Source organism: Chrysemys picta, chromosome 14 (assembly GCF_011386835.1).
Source record: "Chrysemys picta bellii isolate R12L10 chromosome 14, ASM1138683v2, whole genome shotgun sequence".
NCBI lineage: Eukaryota > Metazoa > Chordata > Testudines > Emydidae > Chrysemys > Chrysemys picta.
In genome coordinates this window covers 4,887,084-4,913,128 of record NC_088804.1, presented here as the reverse complement: position 1 = coordinate 4,913,128, position 26,045 = coordinate 4,887,084, and the positions used below count along the sequence as shown (strand labels likewise).

At 51.6% G+C, this 26,045-nt stretch overlaps 2 protein-coding genes across 9 annotated transcripts in view; one reads left to right on the top strand and one right to left on the bottom strand.

Moving 5' to 3' along the window:
• Nucleotides 1-19,715, top strand: part of CENPT (centromere protein T) — a 39,144-nt gene extending 19,429 nt beyond the window's left edge. For all 5 annotated transcript variants that reach the window (XM_005310109.4, XM_065567522.1, XM_065567525.1 and 2 more), the window contains 7 exons: nt 316-780; nt 3,141-3,368; nt 7,105-7,323; nt 9,801-9,897; nt 16,674-16,838; nt 17,421-17,525; nt 19,261-19,715. In XM_005310109.4, the coding sequence (XP_005310166.3) occupies nt 316-780; nt 3,141-3,368; nt 7,105-7,323; nt 9,801-9,897; nt 16,674-16,838; nt 17,421-17,525; nt 19,261-19,384 (1,403 nt within the window). In that variant the 3' untranslated portion in view covers nt 19,385-19,715. The remainder of the gene's footprint in view (nt 1-315; nt 781-3,140; nt 3,369-7,104; nt 7,324-9,800; nt 9,898-16,673; nt 16,839-17,420; nt 17,526-19,260) is intronic.
• Nucleotides 19,716-21,267: 1,552 nt separating this feature from the next.
• TSNAXIP1 (translin associated factor X interacting protein 1) overlaps nt 21,268-26,045 on the bottom strand; it is a 52,620-nt gene continuing 47,842 nt past the window's right edge. For all 4 annotated transcript variants that reach the window (XM_005310110.4, XM_065567529.1, XM_042860255.2 and 1 more), the window contains one exon: nt 21,268-23,044. In XM_005310110.4, coding sequence (XP_005310167.3) covers nt 22,789-23,044 — 256 coding nt within the window. In that variant the 3' untranslated portion in view covers nt 21,268-22,788. The remainder of the gene's footprint in view (nt 23,045-26,045) is intronic.

The following is a 26,045-nucleotide window of genomic DNA, read 5'->3' as shown; positions in this document are numbered from 1 at the left end:
TGGGGAACTCCATGAGAACTTTTCAGTAGCTACTGGCAGAATGAAGTCTCCCAGTAATTCTTTGGGTGCCCTGGGGTTTGGAGAGCGATGTCTGCATTGTTCTGCTGTTCTTATCCAGAATGCTATGGGTTGGTGTAGAAAGCACATGTCCTTGTGACTGGCATTAAACTGCTATAAAGGCTTATGAATTGACATCAAGGGCAGGGCAAGAGTTTTGAGTTAATGACTCTGTATGCATGTCCTGCTAATGTCTTTACTTTCCTAGGGCCCTGAATGATTCTGCAGATTAAACTTATTTTAAAAATTTCTAACCAGCACAAAATTATCTGGCGGAGTCGCAAGCAACATCCATGATTGGAATGACCATGGGGACGAGTGATACTGAAATCATCCTCAGCAACACGGAGCTCTTTGCTCAGCCGCAGCTCGGTGAACAAAGCCAAGCAGGGTTTTCTGCTCCTGAACAAAAGCTCTTGAAAGGAAAAATTCCAGTGCAAGGGAGAAAGGCTTCTAATGCAGCTACTGAGGAGGGCATGCTGTCTGACGTGGATGCCGAGGAGGGCATGACACAGAGACTTCAGAAGAAGGACTTGGCCCGGGATCCTGAACACACTGACCAGATGACCACTGAGTCTCGGGGACGGGCCGTGAGCCTGAGCTCAGAGCAGCGAGAACGTACCCGAGGGAGCAGTTATGCAGAGCAACTTCCTGGAGCAGAAGAGCGGGTGGCTGGTGTTGAACACCGTAGGAGTCAAAGAGAGTTGAGCTGGGACCTGCTGTGTAAGCTGCTTCCCCTATAATCAAAGAGTGGCCATTGCAAACTAGCTTGCTGGATACATTAATCACACCTGAGCCTGGCACTTTGCCAGGTCCACCCTGTGGCCTAAAGCCCTCCAGGGGAAGAGAGTCCCCTGTCCTCCCCATTGTTATGTCTACACAACAACTAGATGGCCGGGGCCGGCCTGTTCCAGCCAACTTGGACTCGTGGGGCTTGGGCTGCGGGGCTGTTTCATTGCTGTGTAGACGTTTTGGCTTGGGCTGTAACCTGGGCTCTAGGACCCTGCGAGATGGGACAGTCAGACAGCAACGAAACCGCCCCGGAGCCCAAGCCCTGCAAGGCTGAGTCAGCTGACCCAGGTTTTTCTTGGCTGTGTAGACAAACCCTTCGTTGTCACCATCTCCCCTCCCCTTCCCTGCCTAGCCCAAGTTCTCCCACCATTGGGAGACCACTGCTGGCATGGGCTTTGCTCCCACTTTCTTGTGCAGGCACTGCCAGGGGATCCCTGCCCCCACTGAGCAGAAGTTTCTTTAGGACCAACTCTGGTTGGTGAGTTTTGTTTCTGCCGTGGGGTCCCCCCCCATCACAGGGGGAGGAAGACCTCCTCCCTGGTCATTTGGCGAGAAAGCAATGCCCTGCTTGACCCCATCTTTATCCCTGGCCAGTCTCCAGAAGCGTGCAGGAATTGGGGTCTCCCTGGCAAGTGGGTCTCCCCACCAAAATACAGCAAAGGAGAATTATGGAGGCAAGCTGGAGTTGGAGGGGTGTCTGGGGCTACAGGCTGGGCCTGGGACAGGAGAACAAACAAGATTGGATGTTTTTCTAAAAGATCTGCTCTAGGAATTATTTTGGGGGGTGTTCTATGGCCTCTGCTGTACAGAAGGTCAGACCAGATGATCACAATGATCCCTTCTGGCCTTGGAATTGATGAATGTATGAAAAAAGTCTTCTCTCCTCTCCTCACCTGGAAGTTAGGGGTCTTCCCCGCCCAGGATTTTATCTACTGCTTTTGTTTCTAGTTCATGGTAGGAAAGCCCTGTTCTAGACCAGCTCTGTATCGAGGGTCTAGTTTGAAATTGGTCTGAGCATAGACCATTGTTCAAGTCCACGCTTAGATTTGCGACATTCATTGTGCTGGTCTGATCTCTTCCATTTTCATCCCAGTTACACGTTCTATGAATTGTTTATTTAAACCTGGCCCTGACTCTGGGATATTTACAGGTGGGCACAGTTTCATTCATAGAATCATAGACTATCAGGGCTGGAAGGGACCTCAGGAAGTCATCTAGTCCCACCCCTTGCTCAAAGCAGGACCAATCCCCAACTAAATCATCCCAGCTGTCAAGGACCTAGAGAGCTGCCAGCTTAACACCTGGGCTTTATGGGAGGCTGAGTAGGAACTCCATTCTGGGCAGGAACTAACACTGATGGCTGACATGTCTGTGAGTGCACCTGCTGCCTTGACAGAGATTGAGGCAGGGTTGCAGTGCTAAGGAGGGGCCGGCAGCATCCTTTTCCTGCTTACCTTCCTGCCTTGCTGCATCAGGGTCACCATCTGAAATGGTCAATAGCTTTGCACAGCTCTTCCTGCAAACCACACAGGATTGTGATTAAAAGACAGAGCCCTGGGACTATCCTGGCATTTTTTACACTCACTTCCCATCTTACGACTTTTGTCAGGAGGCCAGATGTGACATTTCCTCGAGGTTCGATCAGTATTTAAGCACAGCCAGTACACGGTGCTGTACCGAACAGCTGTGGAGAGAGTTCCCTGTCCTGTGAAGCTTCCAATTTCCCTATAGCACAGCATCCTGGAGAAACAGGCCAATAATGTTCCAACTCTGGAGGGTTCTCACTCGTGAGCTTGGGGGAAGAAATTAGTTTGGGGGACGGATATGAATGAAGAGAGGGAGGGAACTTTGGGCCAAACTGGCAGCCTAGAGGAAGGTGTGAGAGAATCTAAGGGAAAGGTGTGTGAGGATTGGGTTGAGCAAAGGGAACGAGAGGAGGAGAAGAAAGGGAGCACGTCCTAAGGGCACTGGTGTTTGTGTTCCATTAATATCAAAGGCTGATGATGCAGTCTAGTTCTGCTGCTGCTAGAATATAGCTAATGCTGCTAATGCACCAGGTGGCTCTCTGAAGCAGGGGCTGAGAAAAGCCAGCTGTGAAGGTCTCTTTCAAACCCACTTCCTAATGCACAGTGCGAACTCTGAACTGTCCTGAGTCAAGTGAGGGCAACTCATGCAAACTCTTCCCTTGGCGTCTGGTTATGTTTCATACTTGCCACAAGTGCCACAATAAATGTTATAAAGATACATTTGGGACAGAGCTTCTGTGTTAACCTAACTGTATGAATGTCTAGCTTCTGACAGACCAAGCTCCTCACCGCCAGCTGCCTCCAGGAGTCTGAGCAGACGTTTGGATACCCTGCCTGCTCTACAGCCTGTGAACTCCAGCAGGCCATCAGTGAGAGAAACTGTCGCCAATATAATTGAGAAGCTGGATGACGCAGAGGAGAGCGAAGAGGTGGCTGATGTGGAGCAGGAAATGGAGGATGACAGTGCTGAGCAGGAAGGGGCCGCCGGTGAGGGTAAGAAGCGCTTTCAGGGCAGTGACAGAAGGCAACTGAGTGCACTGCTCTGGTGCAAACCAGTGGGCAGCAGGAGTCTTGGTTGGCAAAACATGACCTTGTCCCCCAGCAGGTTCTGGAGATAATCTCTTCCAAGTAACCTCCAAGGGATGGCTGGTCAGGCTCTCTAAAGGGAGGGTCAGGCTGGCTGCCATGCTCAATTGCCTGTTCTTGTTTCACACACACTGACTGACAGTGGAATACGTTTTCTGTTCACCTGCTCTTGGCAGGTCTGTACAACTACTGTATGTATATGAACAGACAGCCCCGGAGAGAGGTGGATAACTTCCTTCCTGGGCAAGCCATGTTCCGGCCAAACCCATTTCCTTTGTTTGGGTGTCCCAGATATCTAACTTCGCTTCACCTTGTTAGAGAGGACCAGCTGGCCAGGATTTTGTGTTGGGCACTCCTTTTACAACAGTTCTGCAGAATTGCAGTTATCCCATGGAATGGGGGCATCCTGTGGGGTCTCTTCTCTTGTTTTCATCTCGCTCCATTTTCACCCAGGGTGCCTCTGGCAAGCACATACCTGGAAACCGAAGCTGGTACAGAATGTGGCAGCTGAATGTTAAGCGGCGTGTCCTGTGCGAAGCACATAACCCCAACACTCTGGGTTTTGCATTGGCTGCGTGTTGGACTTCTGGGTGGTGCTTAAGGTGTTGGCTTTGACTGATAAAGCCCTACATGAAAAAAGAGATTCCAGGCCAAAGACCAGCTCTGTCGCTGGGCTACACTGCCGTACTTGAGATCAGCACAGGCCGTTGATAAACCAGAGGGGCAACAGGCAGGCTGTTCTCTAGAATGAACGCTTCTCTCCTGTTGGTCTGAAATAGGGGTTCCAAGAGAGATGCACTATCTTTTTGCCCAGGCTTTTGGGAAAGGAGCAGTGTGCATCAAAGGGCGGGGATTGATAATTGGGGTGGAGGACTGTTTTTATTTCGTGGGTTTGGGAAGATGGCTGGGTTTGCCGCTGTTAGTGCTGGTGTGATGCACAAATGTGCCAAGAGTCCAGGAAAGCTGCTTGTAATGTATTGTGAACATCTAACTACACCCCTCTCCCACCACCGCAGGTCAGATGTGTCTGTCTGTCTTGCTGTCTTGTTTATATAGAGTCTTTGTTTTGAGCTGAGGTCTCTTCTTTGCCTCTTCTTAGGTTAGTTAGCACTTTATTTAGCTTTAGGCAGAGATCTGTTCTGTGTATGTTTAGGGAGCACAACAGGGATGGCATTCTGGGTAGCCAACTTATTAGTTCAATATCCCTGAATTTGCTGCCTACCAAGCTCCTGCAGACCATGTGCCGCACAGTGGTTCCTTTAAACTTAGATTCTCTTCCTTTATGTAGCAGTATGGTAGGTCATGTTGGTCCTAGGATAATAGAGAGAGAAGGTGGGTGAGCTGGTATCTTTTATTGGACCAACTTCTGTTGGTGAGAGAGAGAAGCTTGCACAGAGCTCCTCTTCAGGTCTGGGCAACGGACTCAGTGTCACAGCTGAGTACAAAGTGGAAGGGATTGTGTAGCATAAGTAATTAACACATATTTCAAGGTGAAGTGGCCCAATAACACCCCTCCAGTAATAGGGAGGAAAAGAGGGAGTTGGGGGAAGGCAGCTGGGAGGCTGCTACTGGGTTATAGATTGTGGTAATAAGCCATAAATCTAGTGTCTCCGTTCAGTCCATGATTTTTAGTGTCTAGCAAAGTTATGAATTTAAGCTCCCAGGCTTGTCATTGAAGGTGCTGTGTAGATTTCCTTTGAGAATGCGGACTCAGAGGTCAGCTATAGAGTGATCATTTGGTGAGAAGTGTCCACCACCAGACAAAGCACTTCAAGGTATTGGGTTTGGGCCTCACTGCTTCATCTTGTGCCACAGGATTGTTTAATTGTTTGTATTTCAGTAGTGCCTAGAGGCCCAAGCTGAGATCGGGCCCTTTTGTGCTTGTTGCTGTACCTATAGATACATAGTAAGAGAGAGCTCCTGCCTCAAAGAGCTTGCACTGTAGATGGACAATGGAAAGGTCTCCAAACAGAGATGGAATGACTGGCCTAGTGTCACCCAGGGAGTTTGTGCCAGAGCCCCTGTCTCCCGAGTCCCAGTTTGGTGCCTTAACCACAGACCCTTCTTCCCCTCAAGTGTTTGTTAATTATTATATGGGGTAAACTGCAGGGTAATATGGAAATTAATTACAAGAGTGGTGTGATTAAAATCTTGAGTGCAGAGTTGCACTGAACCCGGAACGCAATGGAATGTAAGGAAAAAACCTTGGAAAGTCCTTGCTTTCCTAGGCATTCCAATGGCTCAACATTGTGTTGTCCTCTAATTATATTTCCCAGCAGGAGCTCCAAAATTAGATAAAAGAACTTTCTCCATTGACAAATTTCTAAACACGATTGACAATTCTTTTTAGCTATACTGTGTGTTCTTCCCTAAGTAGCTACTTTGCTTCAGAAAACTGATTGCAGCAACTTCTTTCAGATGTATGTCCTGTTTTGATTGGTTTTTTTATCCCTGGAGAAAATGCCCTTATGTCTCGCTGCTTGCTGTTCATCTGAGGAAAAATGCTTGTTACTTCTGTGTGTCTGATCCGTAGAAGCTATGTTGTCAGTCAGGTTAGATATGAGAGGGCCTGACTTCCATTCTAAGTGGGATTTCCTGTAGTTTGCTTTCTGGGCCAGCCTGCTGTTATAAATGATTTGTTTTGACTGGATTGTAGCTGGTCATGTAAAGGTTGTTGACTTGGTGTTCTGATGTGGTGAATGTTCTTTTTGTTGCTGCTCTTTGGGAACTGACATCTCCACAAGTAGCGGATAAGGAGGAAATATCTCAGCCTCACTTAGGTTTAAAGAAATACTTGGAGCTGTCAGGCTTGGAGAGAGCTGCTCCTCTCAGCTCAGGTTCACAATAAGGATTGATCGCTTTTTGCCATGCACAAGCTGGCGTATATTTGACAATTCTCTTTAATTCCCATTGGCATTCCAGATCCCCTTCCTAAAATAACCCTTAACACCAGCATTATGGGCATCAGAAGTAAGAGATGTAAACCTGCTTCTCTCATGCTTTAGGATGCTTTAACATCTGAACTGGAATGAACATGGGACCAGCCTTTCCCTAGTTGCAAACAGCTCTTCTGATGTGAGGTATTGAAACAGGCTGGGAACTGATCTAGAAATCAACACTGAGATTCTCTCTGCCCTCTCGCTGCAGCTGTCCTGCTGGCGTCAGAATGGCCCTAGTAAGTGAGGCGGGCATTGATAGGCGGCTCAAATGCCAATCTGAACTAAAACCTCTAGTTTTATTTCTACTTCTCCATATTGGCAAGGGCTGTTCTGTGTCCTTCAGAAAGCTAGGCAGAGCAAAATGTAGCCCCTCTTCCTTCAGAATTCAACGGAGAGGAAGCCCAGTGGACTATGATGACTAAATTTTCAGTAGCGTTGTGAACTAGTTAGGGCAGTGAACTAGTTCTACTTCCAACCGTCTAACCTTGGTCAAGTAACTTAAACTCTGTGCCTCAGTTTACCTAGCAACTAAATTATTAAAAACCAGCACTATCGGCTTACACAGTGCTTTCCACACTAAAGACAGACATGTTCCTGGCGACTATTTGTCTGTCTCAAATGGGGGCTGAGGCTTAATGCGTGTGAGGACAAGCCTTGGCTGAAAGGCCTGTTAGAGTAAAGCTTGTTTATTATCTCTTACCTAGTTGTCGAGAGCCCCAGAAGTGCTAGAACCCGCAGCTCGAGCAGGCATTCTAGCGCCATGGCTGCTCAGTATCCGGCGCAATCTGGAAGGAAACTGATGAAGGAAGCTGTCGAACGAGAAGCTGAGCTGGGTGGTGGAGCTGTAATAGGAGACGTGGGGGACTCCGAGGAAGAGGAGATGACTGAGGAGGAAGCCGAAACTGAGGAGCCCGAGAGTGAAGGTAAGAACGCGCTCATGTTGGTGGTAGAAGTCAGTTGGAGGGGCTGCCCTGGGGGCCTGGCGATAGACGGTGGAAGGGTTTTGGTAATAATATTACCACCCATGTTGTCCACTAGATTCCACAGTAGAATAATGTCCAGCTAGATCTCGCTGCTGAAGAATATTCTTACTGTGATTTCTCTTGAATGAAAAGGGAATATTTCAGTGCTATTGCTATCTCCAGTAGCCTAAACCTAAGGACTTGTTAAAGGCTCAGTCCTGATCATTGGCCTGTCTCCTCCTAGTAACATCACTTATTCTTTAGGGTAGAGTTATTTGGTGTCAGATTAACCAGTGCTTTGAGTTGCCAAATCTCTTGGTTCTTGTCTAAGGCCTAAAAAATCTATCCCTGATAGTCTTAGCTGTAGGTCGCTCAGGACATATACTTTTGGTCCAGCTCCATCCAGTTACATGTGCTAGTCAAAAATGAAATGCTTCTAACATCCAACACCCTGGGTGAGCCAGGGAGCAAGAATTTGGGGCAGTAGCCAACTTGCACAAAGCTATGAAAATTCTCCTGTGTACAGAGACTGAAACTTGCATATAGGTAGACTGGTGCTGTAATGTCAGGGCAGGCTCCACAGAGATCAAAGTGGTTGGGGTTATTGAAAGGGCTGAGCCAGTCCAAGAGTATATGGGCAGAGATGGTGACCTGACGTTATCACTCTTGATTCTGCATTACACACAGCAAGAGGGGCATCTGCCTCACGACTCTCCTCTTCAGACAGCACGGACGGTTCCTCAGTCTCTCAGGAGCACTCCTGGCTGCTTTCTTGTTGAAGACGTAGTTCAGAGTGCTGGGTTCTCCACCCAACAAGTCTCTGCCTGAGACAAGCTTCAGTGTCCTGCTTGACTGGTACAAAAATCTCCCAGAATGGGGTGCACCATGGAGTGGGGGATTTGTGGGAAGGCATCCTAAAAAAAACCCTCCCCGATCTCGGCTCTCGTCACTGGCAGCTGAAGCAGTGTAGAGACGTCAGTCTGGCTGCACCAGAATGCCCACGCTAGCGCATGTTGTGCTGAGGGGCCAATGGGCTGCCACTGGTGTCAAAAGAAATGTTGTGGATGTACTTCACCATGCTACCAAGTGCACTGGCCCTTTGGGTGGCTCTGTCTGGAGTGCTGATTGGGCCAGCTCTCTAGAATGCTGTTCGCAAGAGGAGAACAGTTACGGGGGGAGGAGAGGGGTGTAACATTGGATAAAGGCGGGGACAGAAGTCGGACAAAGAGATCAAAGCCAAGCATCACCCTCCTAATCACCTGAAGACACTCTGAAGAGCCTAGCATAGTGCTGCAGTTTGCCACCCCAGGTACGGCACCCCACCCTCCAGACGCATAGGATTGCCTGCTCAGAAAGGGCTGACCCGAAGGACCTATGCCAGTCTGTGGCACTGCTCCATTCTCAGAGGGACTCTTAGCATTGCATTCAGTGTGTGGGGTGCTCAGTAGCTTTTCCCCTTCAGTAGATGACTACTGCTCAAGGCCTGTGGCAGTAGCACCCATTTTCTGCAACAGACTGTAGTATTCTAGCTGTTTGTAACCATCACTAGGTTAAATTAATACCACGTGGATCCTACAACTTCAGGCTTTCCCCAGACTGCAGAGGAAACCAGGAAGCAAGGAGTCCCACCCACTCCCCCATTCCCTCCTCAGACAGGAAGTCATGGAGTCATTGCCTCATTTCTCCACTTAACTTGCTTTTTCCTTCCTGCTCCCACTTGTGGGGGAGAAGCAGATGGAAGGTTCAAGAATGAAGCTGAAGAGGGTAGATGAGAGGGTCTGCCCCAGATGAAACTCACCTGGTGGCTGCTGCCCCTTCTGATAGAGGCAGGCTCGCAGCCCTCCAGAATCCTGGTTTGGTGTCTCACTCCCACTTCTATCGCCCTTCTATGACCTGGGCTTCAGCTGGCCGGCCCTTTCTGTGGACGTGGGTGATGCTGCTAAACTCTGCCCCTTCCAGTGGAAGGGAAGGAACTTACTCCGAGGCTTGTCCCTGGTGCAGGGAGAAGGGCGGGGTTTAACACAGAGGAACTGGAATAGTTCTGGGCTGTTGGGCGCCTCCTTGGGAACTGAGTGTAGCGGAGCCAGCTCCATATCCTGTGAAATCGCCTCTCTCCACGGCCCTGGAATACGAGTCTAGGTGTGCAGAGTTGGCCAGGCACACGGGGAGAGAGAAAGCAAGAGGAGACTGATGGATATCTCTCAGAAAGGAGAGAGGCCTTATCGCCCTAAAAGCAGGAGACTCGGCGTGGAACCACGGCTGTAGTTGCTGAGGACTCTTCTCATCCCTACTGAGAGGAAAAGAGGCTACAAGACACTTACAGTGTGGTCTGTACTGTGGAAAATGTGGCATCCCCACCCCCTTATGGGAGCATTTGCAGCAGGAACTCCAAACCTCTCAAATCCAGGGCTTAAGTATCTCGTGCTCTCTCTCCTCAGAGCTGTCCATGAAGACACCTGCATTCGTCCGTGCTAAAGCGTATAGACCATCTCCCTTGCTGTCAACCCCACGCACCCTGAAAACTGCTGCTTCCAAGTAAGTGTGAACCCACACTCCACAGTAGTCAGGCTGCCCCTGATTGTCCCCCCGCCTCTTGGAGACAGTGGCCACATGTCCATGCAATGCGCTTGGTCCCCCTCCCTGGCATCTGGGTGACTGCCTCTTCCCGGGGTGGAAGGGAAGAGGCAGTGGGGAAGAGGTAGTGGGGAAGGGGGAAGGGATAGGGCAGCAGGGGGGCTGGAGGGGACAGGGAAGCTCAAGCTATCAGGGGAAATTTCCTAGCAGTGCAATCTCTGGCTTGGGATGTGGCTGGAATAGTCTCCCAAGGGAAGGGCTAGTGTGTGACCCCTGGGTTACAACCTGGGCTGGAAGGTTTCAGAGTAGCAGCCGTGTTAGTCTGTATCCGCAAAAAGAACAGGAGTACTTGTGGCACCTTAGAGACTAACAAATTTATTAGAGCATAAGCTTTCGTGGGCTACAGCCCACTTCTTCAGATGCTCCTGTTTAGTCCATGTGCTCTGGAAAACACATGTCCAAGCATCATGTTGGGGGGAGGGGGGCATTACTGAGTCCCAGGGTTGAGTAATTCTCTGGTGATGGTCATTGAATTGCTAATTGCCATTCACTTGCTGCACAATGGCTGGTGATGGTTGTGTAACATCCACCCAGCCATTTGGTCAAGTGCCTTGTTGTTTCTGGGGAGTTTCCTTCTGGGCTACTCCCAAATTTGCAGCATATTTCAGTAACACCATACAGCACAATCTCTTAATTTCATACACTTTAATGATATACATATTTCGACAGAACAGTGGGTTTCAGCAAATCAGAACCTTTCCCATGATACCTTACCTGGCAGGCTTTATATGAACTATAAAGAATATATACAGATGATGAATAGGGGGCTTACAGAGCACAGCATGCCACTCCCCCGTGGTATAGAGCAGTGGCTCTCAAACTTTTGTCCTGGTGACCCCTTTCACATAGCCAGCCTCTGAGTGCGACCCCCCCCTTATAAATTAAAAACACTTTTTTTATATATTTAACACCATTATAAATGCTGGAGGCAAAGCGGGGTTTGGGGTGGAGGTTGAGGGCTCGCGACCCCCCATGTAATGACCTCACGACCCCCTGAGGGGTCCCAACCCCCAGTTTGAGAACCCCTGGTAGAGTGTCACAGCTAGAAACCCCAAGGCTTGGGACTTTGAAAAGGAGACTGGACAAAAATGCAGTAAGGATCATCCCTGCATTGGCAGGGAGATGGACTGAGCCAGGATGATCACAGAGGGCTTTTCCCCCTGTAACTTCTATCATTCCATCCCACTCTCCTGGGGAAAGATCTGGTGCCTGGATCCCATATTGCCTTGCACTGGAGTTGGGAATTAGTGCCCTGACGTGCAACTCCTCCTACTGGGCCAGTGTCGATTCTGCTGTTAGTACAGCTGTTTGCAGGTGCCCTTGTGTTTAGCTGAACCCTTGGACTCAGTCCCTGAGTGTATCCCGACTACACTGACACTACTCTCCTGCTGTGTGGATCCCAGTGGGCTTCTACTGTGAATTTTTGGCATGCGCACGTGGCTGCATTTATCTCAGTGTGCTGGTAGTGCTACTTCCTTGGTGTGATGATGACGTAATGCTAAGATGAATCCTGACAATAGTGCCCTGGGGTGATGGTCACTCTGTGCTGTTCATGTGGATCCTGCATTTGTGTACGCTGTGTTGTAGCCCTGTTGTTCCCAGGAAGTGAGAGACACGGTGGGTGAGGTCATAGCTTTTATTGGAGCAACTTTTGTTGGTGCGAGAGAGACACAAGCTTTGGAGCTTTCAGAGTTCTTCTTCCTGCAGAAGAGTTCTGTGAAAGCTCAGAAGCGTGTGTCTCACCAGCAGACGCTGGTCCAATAGAAGAGATGACCTCCCCCACCCTGTCTCTCTAATGTGAACAGCCTCACGCCAAAACTGGCAGAGATGCTTGGAGGAGGGGGTGGAGAGGAGCGAGCGGTGGGCAGGCGGGGGAAGGGGCGGAGTGGGAGGAGGGCAGAGCGGGGGTGGGGCCTTGGGAGGGGGTGGAGTGGGGTGGGGTCTCGGGAGGGCACCCACCAGCAAAACCAAAAGTCAGCACCTATGCTCGTGCTGGACGCTGCTCTGAACTGGGAGGGCCATGATCTGCAGGATTGGGGGCAAAGTGCCTTTCACAGAATCATAGAACTGTAGGACTGGAAAGGACCTCGAGAGGTCATCATGTCCAGCCCCTTACACTGAGGCAGGACCAAGTAAACCTAGACCGTCCCTGACGGTTTTGTCCAATCTGTTCTTAAACCTCCAGTGTTGGGATTCCACAACCTCCCTGGGAAGCCTATTGCAGAGTTTAACTCCCCTGAGAGTTAAAGCTTTCCCCAACTCTCCCTTGCTACAGATGACTCTTTGTCCTACCTTCCGTGGATCAATTGATCACTGTCCTCTTTATAACAGCCCTAAATAGCATTGAAGACTGTTATTGGGTCCCCCTCGGTGTTCTTTTCTCAAGACTACACATGCCCGCCAAGAGGAGGACCTATGCTTTCTTTTGCTCCTAATGTATTCAAATAACCGTTTCTTACAGCCTTCCGTGTCTCTTGCTAGGTGTGACTCATTTTGTGCCTTGGCCTTTCTGATTTTGTCCCCACAGGCTTGTGCTATTCTTTGTACTCCACCATAGCAACTTGTCCATGTTTCCACTTACTGTGGGATTCCTTTTTGATTTTCATTAAAGAGCTCCTGTTGGAGCCATATTGGCCTCTTACTATTCTTCTTCTTTCCTTCACATCAGGATAGTTCAGGGGTAGACAACCTATGGCACGGGTGCCGAAGGCGGCACACGAGCTGATTTTCAGTGGCACTCACACTGCCCGGGTCCTGGCCACCGGTCCGGGGGGCTCTGCATTTTAATTTAATTTTAAATGAAGCTTCTTAAACATTTAAAAAACCTTATTTACTTTACATACAACAACAGTTTAGTTCTATATTATAGACTTAGAGAGACCTTCTAAAAACGTTAAAAGTATTACTGGCACGTGAAACCTTAAATTAGAGCAGGGGTCGGCAACCTTTCAGAAGTGGTGTGCCGAGTCTTCATTTATTCACTTTAATTTAAGGTTTCACGTGCCGGTAATACATGTTAACGTTTTTTAGAAGGGGTCTCTCTCTAAGTGTATATTATATAACTAAACTATTGTTGTATGTAAAGTAAACAAGGTTTTCAAAATGTTTAAGAAGCTTCATTTCAAATTAAATTAAAATGCTGATCTCACGCCGCCAGCCTGCTCAGCCCGCTGGGTGGGGGGTTCAGGGCAGAGGGCTGGGTGTGGGGGGGGGGACTCGAGGTCAGGGCAGAGGGCTGGGGTGTGTGTGGAGGTGCAGGGCAGAAGGCTGGGTGTTGGGGGGAGGGACTCGAGGTCAGGGCAGAGGGCTGGGGTGTGTGTGGAGGTGCAGGGCACAAGGCTGGGTGTTGGGGGGAGGGACTCGAGGTCAGGGCAGAGGGTTGGGGGGTGTGGAGGTGCAGGGCACAAGGCTGGGTGTGTGTGGAGGTGCAGGGCACAAGGCTGGGTGTTGGGGGGAGGGACTCGAGGTCAGGGCAGAGGGCTGGGGGGTGTGGAGGTGCAGGGCAGAAGGTTGCGGGGCTTTCAGGGCAGAGGGGTGGGGGGTTCAGGGCAGAGGGATGGGTGTGTGTTGGGGTGGGGGGGTTCAGGGCAGAGGGGTGGGGGGTGCAGGGCAGAAGGCTGGGGTGCTCGGCTCGTGGGGGTTCTCCCAGCCCCTTGCCCTGAGCGGCTCATGGCAGGGGGCTGGGAGGGATATGCCCTGTTCCACCCCCTTCCCCCAGGCCCGTCCCTACCTCTCTCTGCCCCCTCTACGGAGCACGAGGAGGGGCTGGAACGCACCACGTTGTGCGAAGAAAGGGGGGAAGGGGGAAGCTTGGCTGACGCAGGACCAAGCTTCTGCCTCCTGCCCCCGCAGGGGACAGCGGTGGGGGCGGGGCTGAGTGGGGCGGGGGGCTGGGACCCCCCCCCCGCTCTTCCCTGCGGGGGCAGGAGGTAGAAGCTTGATCCTGCGGCAGCCAAGCTTCCCCCCTCCCACTTCTTCGCACAACATGGTGCATTCCGGCCCCTCTGCCCCCTCCTCTCACCGGGCAGGCAGCGTGCCACTCAGAATCTGCTCGCGTGCCGTGTTTGGCACACGTACCATAGGTTGCCGACCCCTGAATTAGAGTGACTAAATGAAGACTCGGCAAATCGCTTCTGAAAGGTTGCTGACCCCTGGGATAGTTTGTTGTGCCTTTAATATTGTCTCTTTGAGAAACTGCCAGCTCCCCTGGTCTTTCCCCTTAGATTTTGTTCCCATGGGACCTTACTACCAGGTCTCTGAGTTTGCTGAAATCTGCTTTTTTGAAGTCCATTGTCCTTACCCTGCTGCTCTCACTCCTTCCTTTCTTTAGAAACATGAAATTGATCATTTTGATCATAAGCCTAGCCCTGCACGGTCATTTTCATTCAAACTGCCTTCCACCTTCAGATTTGCAACCAGTTCCTCTCTTGGTCAGAATCACGTCTGAGAGGGCTGTCCCCTGGTTACTTCCTCCACCTTCTGAAACAAGTTGTCCCCAATACATTCCAAGAACTTGTGTTTTGTTATATTACTTTTCTAGCAGATATCTGGGAAGTTAAAGTCCCCCATTACTACCAGGTCTTATGTTTTGCATATTTCTGTTTGTTTTAGAAATACTTCATCCATTTCTTCCTCCTGATTTGCTGGTCTGTAGTAGACCCCTATCGTGATGTCACTCCATTTTCCCTCTTCTCCCCACCCCACCCCACCCCACCTTTATTGCCACCAGAGGCTTTCAGCTGGTCTGCTTCTCACCTCCTTCTGGACCTCAGAACAAGTGTCTATATTCTTGATGTATAATGCAACACCTCTGCCCTTTTTTCCCTGCCTCTCGTTCCTGAACAAGCTTTACCCCTCTAGACCAATATTCCAGTCATGAGATTTATCCCAAGTCAGTGATGCCAATTAAGTCATAACTTAGCTTGTGTACAGATCTCTAAGATGTTAGGCAGATTCCCTCAATGTTTCCCCTCTGACACCATTGTAATTTTCCATTCCCTCCCCTACATCTAGCCCTCTGTTAAGGTTGCCTTTTTTTATACATACCTGCCCCTTAGATCCTAGTTCAAAGCCCTCCCCACTAGGCTGGCAGTTGGTTTCCAAAGATGCTCTTCTCCGTCTTGGTCAGGTGGACCCCAACTCTTCCCAGCAGTCCTTCCCGAAACAGCATTCCATGGTCAAGGTAGCCAAAGCCCTCCCATCTACACCATGTGTGCAGCCATGCATTCATCTCCAGGATGCACGTGTCCCTACCTGGGCCCTTACCCTCAACCGAGGGGATGGACAAAAATATTGCCTGTCCCCCTGACTCCATCAACTTCACTTCCAGAGCCCAGTAGTCACTGCTGATCTGCTCAGGGTCAGACCTGGCAAGTATCATTCGTGCCCACATAGATGAGCGCATGTGGTAGTGGTCAAAGGGAATCCCAAAGCATTTCAAGCCCTGACCTTCCCCACGAGTCAGGCATCCATATCCCCATTTGACAGATGGGTATACTGAGGCACAGAGGGGCAGTAACTTGCCAAGATCACATACGATAGAACCAAGGCATCCCTTTTCCATCCTCCTACTCCAGCAGCTGCACATACTTCATTCATCTCGGGGCTGATCTGTTTCTAGCTGCCTATAGTCTCCTTTCGCACAGTCCTGCTAGAGCTCTGACCAGAGAACATGCAGATGGGAGGAAGGGCAAGGCAGATAGACATTGTGTGCAGGGTCTCTGGGAGACTGGACTGAGACTCCAGAGTCCTGGATTCTACCCTCTGCTCTGTCACTGCTGGGTGACCCTGGCCACTCACTTCCCCCCTCGATGTCTCCTTTTCCCCTTTGTAAAACGGGAGTGATGATACCGGCTAACTCTGTAACGTGCTTTGGGCTCTACAGGTGAGAAGGGCAGTAAAAGAGCTAGGTGGTAGTTTTAATAACACACACTTGGATTGGGGCGTCTGTTCCACGGTGGAAGGTTACAGTTGAGGCTCCTTCTGCAAAGCAGTACAGGACAATGTCTCAGTGTAAGAGCATCACGATACTTAAAATAAGCATCTTATGAACTGTGCTGGGGGTGGAATATCTAGGAGAAAAATGCCCCGTTTGTCATTACTGAAGATGGTCAAACTACTCCAAAGGCAATCGTGTAAGATCTAGGATTCCCTTTGGGTCTTGGTCTTCCTGCTTCCTCCATCCACTCCCCACCTGTTAACTTTTGTCAATTGGCAGAAATGTGGCTGAGTGAACCCTGAGAGGCTCTCACCTGAGTCTGCAGAGCTGGCCTACGGAGCTCCCAGCTTCACACGCTGCTGTGGAATTGGAGGCACAAATGGTGACTTGGCCCCAGAACAGTTTCTCCACATTTGTAGTCCCCCCCCCCCCCCCCCCATTGCATAGTTCTGCTGACTGTGCCTGCAAACCAGCCCCACGGATGTACATACCCAGCCCTGAAATCCTGGCCCTAGCAGTGACTCTCCCAAAGGTGCTGTAATACTGCAGGAGAGTCTCGCAAAGGGGGCGAGTTCTCTGGCTCTTCCAGCGTGCCGAGGGAGCAGAGAGAACTGTGCCTAGACCTGCCCTTCTTTGTGTCCAGGTGTGTCCTCTGCCAGAACTCTTTGTGCTCTCACTGCTCCTCTGCCCACTCTGCCTGCATGTTTGGTTTGCTTAGTGCTTTCTGATTCCCTGGCAGGTTTCCCCCAAAGCCTCCCCGGGCTCAACAGGCTGCAAAGAGAACAGCAATGGCTCCCAGGAGAAAGCGAGAGCCTGCACTACCCAGCAGCTTGGTGAAGAAGATCTTTAGCCATTATGTGAAAGTGCCAGTGGCCAGAGATGCATTTAAGGTTGTTGAGAAGTGGTGAGTAGCAGCAAACTCCTCTCCTCCCAGCCCCCGGTACCTGCCCACAGACCTGCTGTCCTGTAGCCCTTTCCAACTAAGTAGAGGAAGGCGTGGGAGGGAAGGGGCTGCCATGCAGAGACTGGGGGGGCAAACTACATTCTCCACACAGACCCGGCCTGTCCATAAGCGCTCTTGGGGCTGGTGCAGGGCTCAGCACCCCATGCTGCTGGGCAGGAGCCTTTGGTTTGGGGCCTGAGGTCTCCCTGCAAAGCAGCCATATTTGTGTTACTGGGGTGTCTTTCCTGCTAGTAGTGGTGCGGAGGGGCTGGCAGGAACCTGGCTGTGGAACATGTCCGTGAGTGTGGTGAAGGGCAGGGCTTTGGTGGTGCACAACACCCAGGAGAGCTGTTCTAACTCAGTGCAGCGGTACAGTCTACCATCTACCAATCCCCACAGCTCCGGAGCTTTCTGACCGTCCTTGGGGTGGGCCCCTCACACCTCTCTGCTCCTGGAAGGCAGTGACCTGTGCTGGGATTAGTTGCAGCGGAGATAGCCCTGCTTTGCCGACTGACTCCTCTCCTCTCCTCTCCTCTCCTCTAGCGTGGAGGTGTACTTCAGGCAGCTCAGTAACGACTTGGAGGCTTACACCATGCATGCTAGGAGGAAGACTGTGGAGGAAGCTGACCTGGAGCTCCTCATGAGAAGGTAGGGTGGAGTTTGTTCTATTATGTTGCTCACATGAAAGAGAAGTGCAAATAAGTTTGCTGGTGGGAGCATTTCAAAAGCTCCCAAGGGGTGAAGCGTCTCTCACGGACAAGTGGTTAGGGAGAGAGGGTGGGTGAAGAGGATACAACCACAACTGGCATCTTGGAGCCCCAGGCTGGGGTGGGAGCCCATTGTCAGACTAGAAACTAGTTCCCAACAGGCTTGAACATGGATCTAACCCTTTGACCAGCAAGGTGCTGATCCCCTCTCCTGCTTTTAGTCCCCTGTGGCATCCCTTGGTGTATGCTCCTGGCTGTAACGCCTTCTGGAGCTGGAGGAGAGTTTCCAGTGTTCCCTGCATCTGACACTGCCTGGGATCCTCAGAGTTAAGTCCGAATTTAGGGCAGTTCACTTGTAATATCCGTGTTCTCTGTAAATATTGGTATCCAAGGAGTGTCCAGATTCTGCCCCTGCAAGCCCAGGCCCTGCAGGAAAGGAAGAAGCTAGTTCATCCATTGTAGCTAGCCAAGGATTGCAACACTCAGCCTTGTTGTGTCTCTGTTCCTAACACAGCGCTTCGGTGGTGGCTCATGTTAAAATAACAGTTACATACAGTCTATTGCTCCGCTCAGAAGCTGCCTGAGTAGAATTTGTGAAGCGCTCAGTTTGTTCTTCAGGTTTGCACAGTTCTGTAGCTTCTTGACAAGGGTGTTTGACATCGCTTTGGGAAATGGCTAAAATCGCTGCTTACCCACGGCTCAGACAGCCCCCCGCCAATGACTGCTGCTTGGCGATTCACTTTAATCCTCGCAGCCTGTGAATACTGGGCCAAGGAGCACGCTTGCTGGCTGTTGACAGTTTGAGCATTCACTGGCTGCTGAAGCTGTTGGCAATGTCCTTGCCATGCCCAAAGCCTAGGAGAACCTTGACAAACCCTTCCTATGTTCGGAGGCTGTTGTCTAGCTAAAAAGCTGGGGTAGCTCTGAAGCCACCCAAGTCATTGTCCCTTTGTCTCTTTGAAAAGCCCCATGCTCACTCCATTCCAGTTCATTCACGGCTACAATTGCATGTGTGTCTAAAACGGGACTAACATTGGTTCTTCCGAGCTTATCGGTCAGACTCCTAGATCGGCCATTCCTGTCCCCCTGGCTGAGAAGTGTGCTCGAATTAGTGTGAACTGGCTGAGGGCCCATCAGGTGTCCCTGGCCAGTGGTGGGAACTCTGCATGTGGAGTCCTGTGTTTGCATTTCAGAATAGTTTGATGTCTGATGTACGCCGCCTCCGCTCCAGTTCAGGAATTGTTCTGGGCTCATAACTGAGAGAACAAAATGTCATCCCCCTCCCCTGGACTGGGGGAGTTGACAGCCACTTGCTGCCCTCTACAAGTAGGACACTGTGCCCAGGCCAGGTCTGTAAACAGCCTTCCTCGCATAGCCTGTTGGTCACACTAGCTAGTAGATCTGATACTCCCAAGTATTTCTGAGCATGTACAGAGCAGGTTGGGTAAGAACTCTGCTCGCTGGGACACACCCATGCTGGGTGGAAGTGTGACAGTGTCTGGCCTTCCCACAGCGCCTGTGCGGTGCTAACTGTATTTCCGATAGTAACAGTGTAAAATGTCCTCTTTTGAGCAACGCCCCAAGGGGTTTTGGGTACAAATCTTGTCAGGGTAGAAACAGTCTTATTAAATGGACCACACTGTTTTTTCTCTTTCCCCTCTCCTCTCCAATTGAAGACAAGGGCTGGTGACAGACAAGATGCCTCTACATGTGCTGATAGAGCGCCACCTTCCTCTGGAGCATAGGAAGCTACTGATTCCAGTTGCCACGAGTGGAAATAAAGTGATCCCTCACAAATAGATGTGTGCTGCCTGCGGCGTGCCTCAGGTGCCTGGGAACTTCACAACGCAGCAGAGACTGGCTTTAAGCTGCTTCGCGGTACCTGTCTGATTTCCAGTGGCGGTTGTCCATTAGAAACCTGAGTCGGTCTAAGGGTGTTGAATAGCCAGCGGAGGTTATTCTCTTGAATTGACCCTCTGAGTTCTGCCTCCTGTCACTGACGCTCACTGGATCTCCTAAATGAAGAGTGGAGCCCTCCGGCTCCCTGTGCTGTGTCCACATCACACGCCCGTGCAGACGAGCTGCTTTGTCTCCGAATGTGTAAATGTCAATAAAAGGTGGGTGTTCTGCAGCTGTGTGTTCCAAGGAACTGCTAGTCCCTTACATGGTCACCCCTTCGCTGTGCTCCTGCTCTTCATAGGAACTGGCTGGCTGCTATAAGAAGGCGTTTTCGGTGGAATCTTCATTTGATCTTGAACCCTTGCTGTACTGACAAGCAGATCTCTTGGCAGATACACTGGGGTATCCATCTAGAGCAGTGGTTTTCAAACTTTTTTCCTGGGGACCCAGTTGAAGATAATAGTTGATGCCCGCAACCCAACAGAACTGGGGATGAGGGTTTTGGGGTGTGGAAGGGGCTCAGGGCTGGGGCAGGGGGTTGGGGTGCAGGGAGGGGGTTAGGGCTCTTGGCTGGGGCCAGGGGGTTGGGGTGCAAGAGGGGCTCTGGGTTTGGGGGGGCTCAGGGCTGGGGCAGGGAGTTGGGATGCGGGAGGGGGTCAGGGCTCTGGGCTGGGGCCAGGGATGATGGGTTTGGGGTGCAGGAGGGGGCTGGGGCAGGGCATTGGGGTGCAGGAGGAGGGCAGGGCTTTTCTGGGGGTGCAGGCTCTGGGCTGGGGCCAGGGATGAGGTGTTTGGGGTGCAGGAGGGGACTCGGTTTAGGGAGGGATGGGTGTTGGGATGCGGGAAGGGGTCAGGGCTTGCCTGGGGGTGCAGGCTCTGGGGTGGGGCTGAGGATGAGGGGTTTGGGTGCAGGAAGGGGTTCCAGGTTTGGGGGGGGCTCAGGGCTAGTGCAGGGGATTGGAGTGTGGACTTACCTCTGACAGCTCCTGGTCGGGGGCGCAGCAGGGGTGCTAAGGCAGGCTTCCCGCCCGGCCTGGCACCACGGACTGCGCTGCGCCGGAAGCAGCCAGCAGCAGGTGCAGCTCCTAAGCGGAGGCGCGCAAGTGGCTCCGCGTGGCTTTCACCTGCAGGCTCCGCACCTCCACCCCCGGCCAATGGGAGTGCAGAGCCGGTGCTCGGGGTGGGGGCAGCGCGCAGAGCCCCGTGGCCCCCCTGCATAGAAGCCTGACCCGCTGCTGGCTGCTTCTGGGGCGCAGGGTGGTGTTGGAACAGGTACCTGGGCAGCACTGCGACAGGACTTTTAACGTCCCGGTCGGCGGCGCTGACTAGAGCGACCCAGTACTGGGTCACGACCCCCACTTTGAAAAACGCTGATCTACAGCACTGAGTAACTGGTGTTTCCAGCTTCTCCTAAACACAAGCAGAACCTTCATTTCCCAAGACCATTCGTAGATAGAGATGTTGCACCTGAGTAGTCACCAGGCCTTAGGACTGCTGCCCCTGGCTCCTCCCTCAGCGGTGCTGCCAGCGAGTGTGTGGGCTCTTCCGCAGCCAGCCCAACTCTTGCAGGTTCCTGGACAAGCAGGGCTTCTGGCACTGGCATGCGGGATGAGGAACGGGTCTCGTCCCATGGGGAGAGGGTGAGCCAGGGCTAAGTCCCAGCCAAGAATCTCTGTTGCTCTGTCAATGTCCTGAAGGTTAAATAAACTCCAGATTTTAGGCACAGAATGACCTTTAAAGTTATCCGATGGTAATTGGAGAGAAGAGAGAGGAAATCTACATTCGGAATATCCAGAAGCTATTTTAAACCTAGAATTATTAACATTACAAATGAATATGAAACGATCTCGTCCATTGCACTGCATGGGGTGTTAATGTCGGACTGCTCTGGACCAGGTGTGCCCCCATGTCTTCCCTAGCCCAGTACTAGGCGCTCACACCATAGCTGGGAGAGACTGATTACAATTCAGTGAAATGCTCCTGGATAGTCACTGAATTCCACCCGCTCACACCACACTCCCCATTATTCTCCTGTCAGGGGGTTTCCGGACGTCTGTGCACCCACTTCAGTAGTTTGGTTTCGAGCTACACTATGCTGTCTTGTTGCTTTCCCTGCTCGGTGTAGACTTCCTGGTGTGGAGGTGCACAGACACAATGCAGTATTCCAGGTGTAAGAGCTTGGCAGACGCATACAGCTGACCCACTACCCTAGTGCAGCTGGGCTATGGGGCCTCTGCACCCCAGATGTTTTGGGGCTGTTCTTGCTGACATTCTGCTTCATGCTTGCACCCAAGTGGTGTTTGTTACCTCAGCTAGAGCTCTCCTGCCCTTTCGGCTTTCCCCATCCCTCCCATCCAATCTGGGGTAGGGGGAAGGGAGCAGGCCAGATGTTTACATTCTGGCAGGGGGACTCTGAGCTTGTTTAGGCCACCACCACCTAGCAACTTAGAGCTGCTTCCTGACCCTCATCCCTGACACTGGGCCCATCGCAGCAGAAGGCTAAGGGACTTCTGAGAGGAACAGCCCTGAGTGGGCAAACACTGGTAAGGATTAGTGAATGGCTGTGCAAAGTTACCAATACCACTGTGGCCCTTTCCCCTGGGGCAGGAGTCTTTGGGCTTGTCCACAGGGCCACTTCTCCAGTGAGAGTTAGACTGGTGTAAGTCCCCGGGGGACACTTAATTTGGGACGAGAGGGACTTTTTTGGGTTTAGCTTAAACCACTTCCAAACTGCCAGAACCTAATTGAAAAAGGCACTCTCCCACTGGAATAAGTGTCCCCACCGAGTTACCGCTGTATTACTGGAGCATTTAAATTCACACCCTCCCTTATAGCAGCATCACCTCCCCATGTAGCCACGCCCTTCTTTAGCAATCTTGCTCTTTAGTTTTCCAGCCGGTTGAGTACCTGCACCCCACCATGGCCTTTAAGGAGGGCTTGCAGGTCTCGGCAGCTGTGCCGAAGCGAGTAGTGGCGTGTTTGTGAAAACTGACATTGACATCCCTAGAGCCCAGCAGTCCCCGGCCTCCAGCTTGCTTTGGAGGGATGAGCTGCCTCTGCTGGGACTGTGTCCCCTGCTCCCAGAGAGAGCGGAAATTAAACGCTTTACATGGGGCACTGAGCTGCAGGAACTCTTGTCTGCTTGAACTGGCTGCATTGCTGCTGATACAAACCAACTAACCTCTCTGGTGTTAAGGATCAGTCAGCCTGTAAAAAACTCAGTGCAGTCCCCTTATGAGTAGCCTTTTGTAAAGCTAGATACAAGTATTTCGCTGAGTACGTGAGGGGTGAGAGGAGCCATTTAACTAAGCATAGGCCCCTGCCTCTCCCCGTTCTGAGAGGGAGTGGCTTGTGTAGATCTCTTCAGGAAGGGCGCCTATTCGTTTTGTGTCTCCAGCCAGCAGCCTCTCAACCACTGTGTCCACAGGCAGAGATCCAGTCTGATCCCACTGTTCTTTTGAGGCCTGGAATGCCAGGCAAACGTAGGCGTCCAGCGTGAGGTCATCAATAGCAGGATCAATGGCACAGAAGGCTGTCTTCAGATCATCCACTTTCACCTCCCTGTGTACAAAAGCAAGCCAAACAATACTGTGATATCTGACCCAGGAAATCCTTGTAGATGAATGCAGAATTGGGTATCTATGCCCAGGTTCTGGGGACCAAGGATTCCCCCTCTGCCCACTCCAGCAGCCTATGTTCTGTATTACTGTGTGGCAAAGTCAAGCTCTCAAACATTAGGAATTGCCAGAATTATGGCTGACTGCATAACCTTAATCCAGCCGCCTTGTGTGGCTACAGCGTGACGTCTAACTACTCCTAGCTCACGCTATGTCCTGTCATTTTGTGCACAGGACGGCCGGTGCTCAGGGGATGAGCAGCTATTCAATATTTTGTTTTCTCCCCATTGTTCAGTGTGTGGCCCCTGCTCTGGTGTGTGGACTGCCACTCTTCAACCCTGCTCCGACGACACAGCCGTTACTTTTCTCACGGGATTTCTGTGGTGCTCATTTCTACAGTGGCAGAGCCTCAGAGTCACTGATTTTCAGAACGAGCTGAGAGGTGAGGGTGGCATTCGCCCCCTTGTCAGAGGGGGAGCTGGGGCACAGAGATGAAGGTCAAATGTCCACTAATTTTAGGTGCCCAATTTGAGACACTTAAGACCTACTTTTTCAAAGTACTTGGCCTTCTATGGCACTTGCTATGTTCAGCACACAGCTCCCATCGATGTCAGTCGCATCGGCGGGCTCAGCTCTTCTGGAAATCAGACCCAGCAGCACACAGGAACTCCTCTGGGGCAGAGACAGGGCTGGACTTCAGTTCTCCAGGGCAACATTCAACTGCCTTCACCAGGAGCCCATCCTGTCTCTTCCTGCAGTCCCCTGCCTCATTCACTGCACACCTGCCAGCTTCTGCAACAAACGAACCTGGGGTCCCATAGCCAACAGCCTCTTTTTCTACACAGCCCTGATTCGTCCCCAGAGCAGGTCCATCCTCTGCACTGAATCAAGCAAGGTCACGGGGAGAAAACAGCATGTGATCATGTAATGAGTCTGTATCATCATGTAGACGCAGAAGTGGGTATTGAACGAAGGTTGCACGGTACCTTTAATTCTGACATTGCCTAACTCTTGAGTGCTCGCTTGACTTTGCAACCTTAATAACGGCCTTCCAATGGCGTTTGTGTAATTTCTAGGTACTACAAAAAGCAAAGAAATCCCACCATGTGTCGACATATTGACACCATGTGGGTCATCAGCAGGGTTGGAACCTTTAGAGCCATGGCCCAGATCTCTGCCACTTCAGCTGAGTAACTGACAGCAGTAGTCGATTGTTAACCTCTACGGAGAGCAGCACTAGAGAGGGATGGGATGGGATGCGATGCTTTGCCTGCTGATTTCACAGCTCCTTGCTGACAGCAGAGGAATAGTGAGACTCAGGCATCTTGGGTCCCATTCCAGGCTCAAGGGGAGTGCTCTCTAGTGGGCACAGACTATTCTGCCTACTCTCGCCCCTAGCTTGACCTTTCTGCTCTGCCCCCTCCACCTGGTCTCTTCCCCACCCCTTGCTCATTGTCCCACTGCATTCTCCTCACCAAGCCAGTCCCACTCTCCACTTCTCACTCTTTTCTCATCCCAGTTCCTCTCCAGCCTCCTAGTCCCAGTACCCCCTCTACCCTCCAGCTCCTTCTCTGCCACCTCTTTGCTCAGACAGGCCAAGGTCTGCCCCTCTGGCTCCTCATCCAATCTCTGTCTCCTGCACCCTAGCCTCCAGTCACTCCCCACCCCTCGTTTCATGGCCCCACTGGCTCCCAGTTTTCTCCTTCAGGCTCTTCTAGTCTTTCCTCCCGCCCGCAGGTTCCTTGCTCAGCCTCTCCCAGTTCTCCCCCTGCACCTCGGCTTCTCATCAAATCAGTCTCACCTCTTCCCCACAAGTTATCAGGTGGGGTGGAAATCTGAGACCGACTCCTCATCCGATCTCTGTCTTCCCCCCCACCCAAGTTTCCATCCCAGTCTCCTCTGACTCAATTCTCAGTCCCAGTTTCCCTTTCCCCATCCCCCAGTCTCCCCCGCCCTTCCTGCTAGTGCCTTGTCCTGATCAACTCACCCTGCCCCCTCCACACATCCAGCTCCTGTCCCCTCTACATTCAAATCGTGCAGCTTCCTCCTTTCTACTGGCGTGGTGCTGGCGGAGGAGTCAGGCTCCCTGCTCTCAGTTCAGGTACCTGGACTCAATCAGGGCCACTGCTGCCCAGAGCTGCCCCTGCAGGGAAAGTCCTGCTCCGCCCTGGGCTGGAGGATGGTCAGCGTGGACAGACTCGTCAGGGAATTTAGCTGCTAGAATCTAAGGCTGTACTGAGCATGTGCACACTGCAATTGTACAGAGCTTCTATCTTGGCCAAATCTCAGCAGGTTTTCACGAGGCTGGTGAAAGGCCTCGCCCTGACACAAGTCCCCCACCTGCCAAGTTTCAAGTCCCTGTTCCAAAGCACTAGAGCATCTCAAGGACGAGGTGGATGGAATTTTTTCACACGAGCGAAACAAGGTCTTGTCCTCTAGCCTCGTTCTCGGCAATGGCTGAAACTTTCCAAAACAATTCAGCCCGAGGCAGACGCTCAGCAAGGAAAATTTCAATCCACCTGGTTCAAGTTACAAGCAATTGACAACAGGGTCTTCTACTGGGATGTGTCAGGGAGCCTTACTAACAGGTGGTGCTACCCGCCCCGCCTGGACTAATCAATGTGGGGCCTGAGTGAAATGTGTGTGGATTGTGGTAGTAGCCATCAGGCCCCTGGTGCTGAGTGCTGTACTAGCCCTCAGAAGCCCTGCTCCCTGGGCTGAGGCACGGGCAGTCTATAAGGGCGGTGCTGCGCGGGGCGGGTGAAGTGCATCTGGCCATAAGCTGAAAGCCACCCAGCTTTCAGTGCTATTCGCTCCTCTCAGAGGTAATTACAGGGGGAAGGCTGCCTTTAGGAGGCGCTCTCCCGAAAGGTGGCCCATTCCCTTTGGCAGCACTAAGCTGAGGGTTGCTCTGAGCACTGGCTGAACGGCTGCTAGGTGAGGAA